This window comes from Patiria miniata, unplaced genomic scaffold (genome assembly GCF_015706575.1).
Source record: "Patiria miniata isolate m_02_andy unplaced genomic scaffold, ASM1570657v1 HiC_scaffold_20, whole genome shotgun sequence".
NCBI classification, from domain to species: domain Eukaryota; kingdom Metazoa; phylum Echinodermata; class Asteroidea; order Valvatida; family Asterinidae; genus Patiria; species Patiria miniata.
The window spans coordinates 32,074,299-32,085,529 of NW_024037059.1; the positions used below are offsets into that span (position 1 = coordinate 32,074,299).

Consider the following 11,231-nt stretch of genomic DNA (forward strand, 5'->3'; position numbering starts at 1 on the left):
GAAAGTAACATCCAAAGAAAGTCTAAAGAACTGCAAACTGCAAAAGTGCTGGAATGACATAAGTGTTGAAGAGATTCAGAAATCTATCGACACAATGGCTGCAGGATGCTGAGCTATGGTTGCGGCAATAGAAGCCGCACAAAATATTGACCTAAATAGATTTGTCTATGATTCATGGACATATTATCCATCATAATATTCTTGGTATATTCTCGTACTGTATACTTTCTCTCTTTTGTTCTCACCAACTTGCTAGATATTGGTAGTAACAACAGTGGTTACTATGAGCTGCAAGCTGTGCTAACTCATCAGGGCAGATCCAGCTCTTCTGGTCATTACGTTGGATGGGTCCGAAAGAAAGGAGGTACATATAGACTGCATGTTGAGTGTTGAGCCATTTATTCCACATTGGGCATCTGCAACCCTCAGAAAAAAGGCCTTTATTTTGGGTTGCCTCACACAAACATCCACCTTGCGAGTTGTCTGGTTCCTTGCCTCTATATTATCAATGCTAGAGGGATGTGAACGAGTCTACAATGATAAATCTTAAACTCTGTTGGGCTGCAAATAATTCAGCATTTGTAATTATTGCATAACTAAATGCAACTTTAAGATACGCAACTTTAAGAACTGATAAAGTTGCTGCTGATATAAAAAATTAACTGATATTGTATCACTAACCGATAATGTAACCAAAAAAATGACCAATAGTGGAGTAATATTTCCTACACCATCAGTCAATTTTTGTTACATTATCGGTTGGCGATACATTATCAGTTGGTTACTACATTATCAGTTGTAACACTTGTCATTGATCTTGACATAGGCGTAGCCACAAGGGCGGATCCAGAACACAATTTGGGGGGAGCCAAAGAGTGTGTCCCAAAAAATTTTGGCGTGGTGTTCGGGGCCCGCTTAAGGGACCTGACATTTTTTTGGATTCTAGATGCTCTGTGGTGCGATCTGAGGCAATTTCTGACCACTTTAACCAATGTTTTTTGAGGAAAAGATGGTGGTGTACTCATTGCCATGCCTTTATTGCGAAGTCACTACAAAAAAAAAATAATGGATTCATTTTTTCATTTGGGGGGGGGGGGGGCATTGCCCCCTTTGGCCCCCCCCCCCTGGATCCGCCCTTGCGTAGCCGGGGGAGGGGGAGTATTTACCACCCCCCTCCCAATATTTTGTAAAGACTGCCCTTTTCCATTCAAATGCCCTTATTTCACCAGCGCTTAAACCCCCTCCCCCCAATAATTGGTAAAGAGTGCCCTTTTGTTTTTGTAAAGAAGTACCCTTTTTTTCTAAACAAGACTTCTTTTTCAAAAGAAGTGGTGCCTTTTTTGTGCCATCGGCAACTCAGGGTGCCTTTGTTAGAATTTCACTCATATATCGGCCTGGACAGCACCATATATTGTCCGTTAGTGTGCATAATCGTTGGTTTTGAACAGCGCCCCTATTGACAGCTGGTACCAGCCCGCGTCCCCCGCCCCCCAGTTTTTGTATTTTACGGAGGCCAAGTGTCCGGAGAAAAATACGTGTCTACATTTCACCACGAATATGCAAGTGCCCTTTTCAAGAAATGTTTAACCCCCCCCCCCCCAATAAAAATGACCGTGCTACGCCACTGCTTGATTCTGCATAATGATCATGATGCTGCCTTGACTGTAGATAGTATCGACTCCTGGCATTTTGTAGATAACTTGGTATCGATAAGTCAAAAGCTATGAAAACATTCATAATGCAAGAACCGTTCCTGGTACAGTCGACTCTCGTTAATAAGAGCACGGCTAAGACAAGATTTCGGTTTAGACGAGCATATTTTGCCAGTCCCGACCAAAGTGTGCATATTACTATGAGGCAAAAAATGCTTAATATGAGCTTGGGTGATACGAATTGACGGTTAAGACGTGTACTTTTTGCGGTCTGGCGAGTGCAAATCTATTGTTATCTGTCACTTTCCACGTGCATTCGGGAAAACAACTTGTCAATCAAGTTCAGTTTTAATTGGCACTGTGATAATAATAATAATAATAATAACGGAGTCTTATATAGCGCACGTATCTACCAACAATTAGGTACTCAAGGCGCTACTCAATTATTAAAGAAAGGTAAATAAAGTTTATGAGAAATATGAGACCCATTATGTAGCACCTTATAATGGTTTACAAGGTGCTGCGGCGCACATTGCAGCCACTGCCAGAAACAGCGGGGCAAACCCCTTCTCTTAGCGATAAGTATTACTGGGTTCTTTAACGGGCATTACACAACACCGCTCGAACGCCGTGCCGCCCGAACGAACAAGGCAGACAATAGGCGTTTGGATTCCTGCGCGATCATGGGGTTTCTTTATGGTGCCGCCCGAACGAGGAAGGCCGACAATGGACGTTTGTCCTATGCCATCAAAGGAGAATCTTTACGGGGCATTTCGGTGCCACATGTTTAAGACAGTGATGAATGGAAATCTTTCCTTGGATGCAAGCAGTAGCAACCTGAAGTGGATATAAGGCCGGGGACATTTTCCTCAACGATTCATACGTTTATTGTACCTTTGAGACAGTGTTCATTGGTGAGAAAACCGATTTGCAATGGCTTCACCTAAGATTACCCGTAAGGGACTCTCCATCGAAACCAAGATGGAAATTATCAGAGCCGTGGATTCAGGTCGGAAGGAAGCGGATGTTGGGCGCCAGTACAGCATTGTTTCCAGCACATTGTCCACCATCCTCAAGAACAAGGCTGACATCATTGCCAAGTTTGAATTGTCCAAATTCCAACCCACCCGAAAGCGGTTTCGCACGGCTACTTGTGAAGATGTGGAGGAGACCCTTCTCCGTTGGTTTCGGGGGGCTCATGCCATGAATCTACCGGTAAACGGCCCTCTTCTCCGGGGGAAAGCGGAACAACTTGCCAAGGTGATGGGGCACGAGACTTTTGCAGCAAGTTCTGGATGGCTCTCTCGCTTCAAGGATCGTCACTGCTTGGCATTCAAGCAAGTTTGAGGCGAGAGTAACAGCGTCGATCAGGGCACCATCACTTCCTGGCTCCGAGATACGCTCCCCCGTCTTTTGCGGGATTTTGAACCGCGCAACATCTTCAATGCCGACGAGACTGGACTGTTTTTCCGTCTAACGCCGGATAAAACCATGGCGTTTAAAGGTGAGCAGTGCCACAGTGGCAAGCAAAGCAAGGACCGTATCACTCTCATGCTGTGCGCCAACATGGACGGTTCGGAAAAGTTAAAGCCGTTGGTCATCGGCAAATTCCAGAACCCCCGATGCTTCAAAAACATCACCTACCTGCCCGTCATCTATCGCGCCAACCGTAAGGCCTGGATGGTGTCGGATCTGTTCTCCGAGTGGGTGCACCGCTTGGACAAAAAATTCACTCGTCAATGGCGCAAGGTCTTGCTTTTCGTAGACAACTGTGCCGCCCATCCTCACGTCCTACACGCTCCAGTTTCTGCCACCCAACACAACATCAAAAAATGGTCACCAACAAAAAATGTTAATGTACTTACGTGCGTGCTCGAGGTAGGTGACATTGCATCATTCGGTACGGTGCGGTACGCGGGTGGTCCGCTTGCCCCGTTGTCAGGTTGTTGGGTTGAAAGTCAGTTTATTTTGTTTTCTTGTCAGAGCATACTGACCAGAACGTCGAGTTTATACCTCTGGTTCTTTTCAGAACCATTCTCTTAGTTGAGAAATTATTCGCACATGGTGTTTCCGCAAACCTTTCATTATTTAGTATCTCCACCATGCAAAGCCTCAAATCTTACTTTGTTTTCTTTATTATTCTGAAATACCATACAAGTTTTACTGTCGTGACTTTATTTTTTATACATCATAATTTCATGGAGAACAACATATAACTTTTTGAATTCATTGCAATTTCAACAAGAGCATGTGGCCCATGCATTAGCTACATAAATGATCCATGGTGCATTTCGGCGAGTGCACAAAAAATGCTCGTCGCTTAAGACGAGGTGTCGAATAATACGAGGTAATGTCATAAGTCCCAAGGACCTCGTAGTAACGAGAGTCGACTGTACTAGTTCTAGCTATTTATAACTGAAATATTTCAGTTACCCATTTACCCAGGCACCATTATGAAAACAGGAGTCATTCTTTCAATCCCAATTATCATATTGGCAATAACATTTAATGCTACAAGTGATGCCTTCATATTTAAATGACAGTGACTACTTGTATCTACAATTTTCCTTTTGTTTTTAGAGGAATGGATCAAATTTGACGATGACAATGTTACTCCAGTCACATCTGAAGATGTTCTCAAGTTATCTGGAGGAGGCGATTGGCCCTGTGCTTATGTACTCTTATATGGACCACGAAGATTAGAAGAACCTCCCCAAGAAGATGAACCGATGCCAGAAAAATAAGATTCAGTACATCTCATCCAGTCCTTTATATCTCATAATCTGTTTCCTAAATAAAACAGGGAATATGGAAAGTGACGAAAGTCACTCCAGTTGTATCATCCCAAAACCCAACACATTCAGAGCTGATGCACCCTGATTTGAATTAATATTCTATATATATATCTCATAAAAAAATTAATGGGAAACAATTCAGGTGCGATCTTGACCTGTTTGAGGGTTACTGCTTTCCACATTATATCAGTGCCTGCTTTGATTAGGTGTAGTTTCGGGAAGTTTTGGTGATTCTAGAGACCAATGAATTTGAAGTTGCTATTCCCTCCATGTTTTCAGGTTTTCGAGAAATACAGTTTGTTTTGAAACTGCAACTCACAAGGTATTCACATTTGAATGAGACGTCAAACATGAAAGTACAAATGTACACCCGTATTGAGTTATATACATGGAATATTTTATTTTTCAAATTTTGGTTATTTGCGGCCCTACAATCATTCAAGCACAATCAACCCACAAATAAAAAAACATTACAAAACAATTGAAACCAAAAGCATACTTTCAGAGTGTAAAAAAGATCCGGGTCTCTCTCCCCCCCCCCCCCCCCCCCCATTTTACTAAAAGATGCAAATGGAAAAGTCGTAAGATATAAATATAATAGATGAAGAGGAAGGGTACAGCAACTTAAAACTTGAGGAGAAAATTGGTACAAAACCTGTCATTTTTAGCAATGTTGTCCACCAATTTGACAATATTTTTCATCCGTTTGAAGAAAATCATTTTGAAAGCATCCCCACTTCATGGTTTTATGGCATTAATTGGGATAAAAGGTAGATGATTTGTTTCCCATTTGAATCTGCAATTATGAATTGTGGGCTACGATCATAAAATTGCTACACTGCTTCCCTCCAGTTGACATCATGAAGAAGTCAATCTGCCAGCAATTCGCGACCAGAAATGACGCACCCTTTCTCCAACAATGTTGTATTTGTTTACCGCTTTTACTGCAAGCTCCACCCACAGCTTTGCTGACAAATGTATGTGCTGACAATAATTATTTGACTGCATAATACTAAAATGAACGATTACAGTAAGCCCCTTCACATCTAATGTGCTTTCGACAAATGTTTATTTCATTGTGCACTTTTGTTTTGGACTAGTGAGGGTTTATTCTGACTATATAGGGGCATCCCTATGGTTCTTTGATAATGTTGATAAGAGACAACACTCTCACATCTTCTTGGATTGTAGTGGTTGCTGCATGCACCATACTTCAAGTATAATGGATATAATTCTTTCCGTAGCTTTTCAAATAAACATAGATTGATTGCCTGAATTTGATACTCTTTTTTTTTTCATAATTTTTCTTGGTTTGCTTTGTTAGTAGGGGTTCCAGACAGGGTCGGCGGTAATTAAAAAAAAAAAAAAATTTCCTTGGTCCACAGCTCAAAATAGGGTTGGTCAGAAGTGAGAACCTTTCCCCTCGCACTCAATCAGTATCATTATTTCTATGATAGCAGCAAATATGCTGGCATATACGCTTGTGTATTCAACATTGAAACAAGAAATGGGGATCATTTATCCATGTAGATCCCTCCAATAACAGTGAAGATTTTGCATTATCAATATGTATGAATGCATGTCAAGATTATGGACATAATCCATGCATAACATTTGTGATAAAACAAGAATTGAAAGGAACTGTTTTTGATGAACAAAATGCTGAACGACTGGGGTTGGTACTCATTCAGTGTCTTTAACAGTTTATTATGTTACATTAAAACAAAGATAGATTGATTTGTTTGAATTGCACTTTTATACTGTGGTTTCCCAAAAAAAATTACTACATTGTATTGGAAACAGGTTGAAACTGAAGTAAGCACTGGGGACGCGTTTGTGCCAAATTCACTCCAGTGATCTCCATGTTAAAGAAGAAGTCCGAATTATTTGTGACCTGCTATGGCATAATGAAGAATAACGCCCATCCTTGACCAGGGTGACCGTAAGGTCGTGGCCAAATTCTGCCAAATGCAATTCAAAAATCTGTCAGATTCATCAAAAATCTGCCAAATTCCCCAGAATTACTCGAAATACATTCTACACACTTAAAATCACATGCAGATGTAGTATTGCCTTATTTAAGGTTCAAATAACATTTTAATACCTGTAGCCACATAAACAGTGTTGTAGTCGAGTACTTTTTTTACCGAATACTGTCGAGTACTTCGGTTAACGAGTATGAGTACTTCCGAGTACAAGTACAGGTCTCAGAGTACGAGTACTTGTACGTCATAGTACGAGTATGAGTACTTGTACTTCTGAGTACGAATACAAATACTTGTATTACGAGTACTTCTCTTTCCGAATACGGCCATACGGCAAATGGTTCATTGTGCGTGATTGGCCCAGGCCCAGTCAGACTGATATACAGACCCACTCAAGGCCAGCTGTTAAATGTGTTTGACCGGACGTGCACAGAAGAAAGTCAGGAAACTTCATTTTTTCCGCAAGCCAATCAACCATTTCAAACTGAAAGTACCGATAAAATAAGGAAGTGGTATTAAATACCCTTTCTTTTTTTTCGAGTACTGCTATTCGAGTACTGCTATTCGAGTACAAGTACTTTGATGATCGAGTACAATTTCGACATGTCAAGTACGAGTACTTTGCTGCCTGAGTATAAGTATCGTCATTTCGAGTATGAGTACTTTGACCTTTGAGTACTCGAACTCGAAAAAAAAGTACTCGAGTAGTACTCGAGTACCGAATACGAGTACTACAACACTGCACATAAAGTTAAACATGTTGTAAAATTGCGTAAATTTCAGGCAAAACGCTGGGTTGTGTCGCGACAAAGTCCGGTTCCCAGTGAACCTCAGCACCTAGACCAGCTAACCTGTCCCATTATGGAAGGGTTTGTTGAAAAGATTGAAGCTTTTTAAAAACAAATGCACCAGTTTTCTCAAATTTCCTATGTTTTTCTGTCAAATATTCATTTTTGCAGAATTCTGCCAGAAATCTTGCCCAAAAAAATCCATGTGTCAATTTTGTTGTCAAACTCGTTTTTTAACAAAAAATCTTTCAAAGTTAGCCGGGGTGCTGTGGCCTCATGGTTAAGGGCACTGGATTCGTGGTCTGTGGGTAAAGCTGTGGGTTCGAGTGCCTGTGCCCTTGAGCAAGGCACTTTGTCACTCATTGCTTCTCTCCACACAGGAGTAAATGGGTACCTGTGAGGGCAGAGATGGTTATTGTGATTGAATAAGCTTGCTTGCGCCTAACAGGCAGCATTGAGCTGTATACTCCCCAGGGAGCTGAGATGGTATTTGGAATGTTTAATTGGCCCAATGATCAGGAGTAATAATAATACTGTAAGCGCTGTGATTTAGTTTACTAATAAGAGCGTTCTTAAATGCCGATTATTAGGTGTTGGGACTGAGCCCAACACCTATTGTTATTGTAAGAATTTACTATTGTTGTTATTATTGTTCTCGGCAAATTATTCTCCAGAACTGTTTGTCAAAATGAAAACATATGTGAACTTCAGTTGTCAATACATGAATACACAACCCACTGAAGATGTGCTTTTTTGTAATTACATCATTATGAGGTCATCATGGGTCACGTGACGTCACTTGAAAAATTAATTAATTTAATCTTTGAAATTCAATATAAAATCAAACGTGAGCGACCGGAACTTGAATTTTGCGGGAATCCATATGATAATATGCTCTTCATTTTATCTTGTGCGCATTAAAATCACGTGACCCTTCCTTCCGGTCGAAACCGCAAGTCCTAATAATTTGAAAGTGGGAAAAGATATGAACTTGCTTTTTGTATTAACGATGTTAGTGTCTGCCTGGATTGACCTTTCCAAAAGAAAAGATGGGTGACGCCATGAAGTGTTGGAGTGCCCTCTAGCGGCAGATTAAAAAATGTCCAAAACGCATTTTCAGTTGATGTCTGGCGAAACTTGCGGTAATCGCTTCAAAATCAATATACATGATGACCTTAATGCGGACAAGACCTGTGCGCGAAAAAAAATTGATTACGTCATCAGACCGGAAGTAACAATGAAAAGACCTCTTTTCCTTTGAAAAATGCTATAAAAAAAAACAACCGTCAGAGATATAATCAAGTTTTGTGCTTTAAATGGCACTTTAATAATAGGTCTAAAACTTCCCAAGGTTTCGTTACAATGCGTTAACTAGAAGATGCCCTGCAGCCCCCTTGAAATTTGAACTGAGTTGAACACGCCTACGTCTTGAAACGCTCTTATTTTCCCTTTCCAGCACTGAAATTGCATTGACAAATTCCATTCGGTTGCACTGTTTTTTCGCCGTGGCGTAACCAGGGGGAGGGAGAAACCCCCTAGCTAATTCCCACTGCCCACCAGCCCCTGCCCCCCCCCCCCCCCCCCCAAAAAAGGACCCGAAATTATTCTGCCCCTCGCAAGAAAAGATTCACTGTATCAACTGCATCATCAAGGAAGCCGCCATGTTTAATATAAACGGTGCAGACCATAGACATAATAATAAAACCGTTTTCACGAAGGGACGGATGAGACCGGGAAAAAACCCATATTTTTTGTAAACACTTTTTCCGGCTGACTCAGTTAAGTGAACATCAACAAACGTTTTGGAGAAGTTTTTTTGGTCAAAATCAATTAAAGTCAACGAAATCATGACAATCAATGTAGGGAAAATTTCACCTGAATCTTATTTTGAGTTTCCACGAAGAGATAAATTCAAACTCTATCACGTTGTTCTATTGGGCAAAAGCAAGGTGCGTGTGGAATTTAAGTTTCACGCATAGATATAGAATAAAAAAGACTAGATCGGCAGTGCCATAGAATATAATAAAAATTCTATATCTATGGGCAGTGCGTACACACGCGCGTTCTGCCATGGGCGGCGCCATTTTTCAGCGCGTGGGGCAAAAGTTGCGTTACGCGCACCTTTATTTCCGTAGTTTTGTATGAAAAGGTATATTTTTATGTCCTTAAAAGTAATATTTTTGACCTGTAGTAGTTATTTCCCCAACAAAATTCAAAATGGGTTACCAAGCTGCATTTTCATTTTAAAGTTTCGTCCATTTTATTCTTCGTATTTATTTTTCCGTTTTAAAATACTGGTGCGCGTTGCAAAAAAAAGTTGCATCCAGTTGTTTAAGTGCCATTTGCTATTTTTCGTAGTTGTTGCGTTGTCCTTAAATATAAATTCGCGACAGTTCTGAAGGGACAACACCCAGAACACTTGTTTTCCATTATCCCTCCTAAGGACATGATGGTGCCGTTATCAGATACACTTTTGTACAGTTGGATACTGGGGGGATGCACGCCCCTCCCCCAGCTGTTCAACACGCACACAAAATAGAACAAAGAAATGTGCATAATTGTGCTCTCCTCTAGAGGCGTACCCAGTATCTAAAACTCTTTTAAGAAGGCGCAATACTGAAAAAAGTTCGTACGGTTTTCCCATCTCGTGTCCCCATGAGTAGCCGTGGTTGCAAAATATAATTGTTCACAGTCCCGATTTCGCTTCTATCAGCTTTCCCGATCTCCATGATGTTGCAATCTACCAGTGTCCCCAGCCTGGTCACGCCACCGCTCTTAGCGTAAAGGTTAGGTCAAATATCCCCCATGCTTTTTCGAAATAATTATGCACAACACACACACCCATCATCGATACCCCTCCACCCATCCTCCCAAAAGGTTCGAATCCGCCAATGCATTCAGAAGGAACATTATGTGAGTGTAATTTAATTCATTCTTAAAACGCATCTTCAAGTTTTCAGGGGCAATATTATTGTCATTAAAAGTCATACATATAAAAATGTAATCCATGTGTTCTCATCCGAAAAGGATAATAATTATTGGTGGCGGGTATTAACACAAATCTCTAAAAACCTCCATTGGAACATTTCACAATTTTAATTTTAAATAATTCAACGGTAATTTAAAGCAGTTTTTTACATTCTACATTTTCCGTTTTATTGTTTAAAACAATATTTTTATACACAATTTTATAAGATTAGCGTGACCATAGATATAGAATCAAAAAGACTAGATCGGCAGTGCGTACAGACGCGCGTTCTGCCATAGGCGGCGCCATTTTTAGCGCGTGGGCAAAAGTTGCGTTACGCGCACCTTTTTCCCCGTAATTTTGTATGGAAAGATATATTTTCTTGTCCGAAAAAGTAATATTTTTGACCTGTAGTAGTTATTTCTCCAATAAAATTCAAAATGGGTTATCAAGCTGCATGTTCATTTCGAAGTTTGGTCCATTATATTTCTCGTATTTATTTCCCGTTTTAAAATGCTGGTGCGCGTTGCTTAAAATACCCTTGTATCCAGTTGTTCGAGTGCTATTTTCTTCATCAACAAACAGAAGAATGATAATTTTCAACGTCTTATTTCCGTAGTTGTTGCGCTGTCCTTTAATTTAAATTCACGGCAGCTTTTAAGGGACAACACCCAGAACATTTTTTCTCCATTGTCTCTCTTCAGGGTATGACAAACGCCGTATATCAGATGCAGTTTTGTACTGTTGGGTACTGGTGCCGGGGATGCACGCCCCTCCCCCAGCCCTTCACTGAATTTAAAAAAAATAGAACAAAGAAAATTTGCGTTATTTTGCTCCGGACCTCTTGTGGCGTATCCAGCACCTGAAAATCTTCAAAAAGGCGCAAGAATCTCACCATGTTGAACAAAATGGGTACTAAACGTAGAGAACAATGTACATAATTATACTTGAGGAGTTAATTAGGTTATTCAGAAGTTCGGAACATTACGCGAGTGTAATTTTATTTCATTCTGAAAACGGTTTTCCGGGGCAATATTATTGTC

At 40.6% G+C, this 11,231-nt stretch overlaps 1 protein-coding gene across 2 annotated transcripts in view; it reads left to right on the plus strand.

Annotated features, from left to right (window-relative positions):
* Nucleotides 1–6,184, plus strand: part of LOC119728687 (ubiquitin carboxyl-terminal hydrolase 14-like) — a 50,048-nt gene extending 43,864 nt beyond the window's left edge. For both annotated transcript variants that reach the window (XM_038201011.1, XM_038201010.1), the window contains 2 exons: nt 257–364; nt 4,233–6,184. In XM_038201011.1, the coding sequence (XP_038056939.1) occupies nt 257–364; nt 4,233–4,396 (272 nt within the window). In that variant the 3' untranslated portion in view covers nt 4,397–6,184. The remainder of the gene's footprint in view (nt 1–256; nt 365–4,232) is intronic.
* Nucleotides 6,185–11,231: the final 5,047 nt, after the last annotated feature.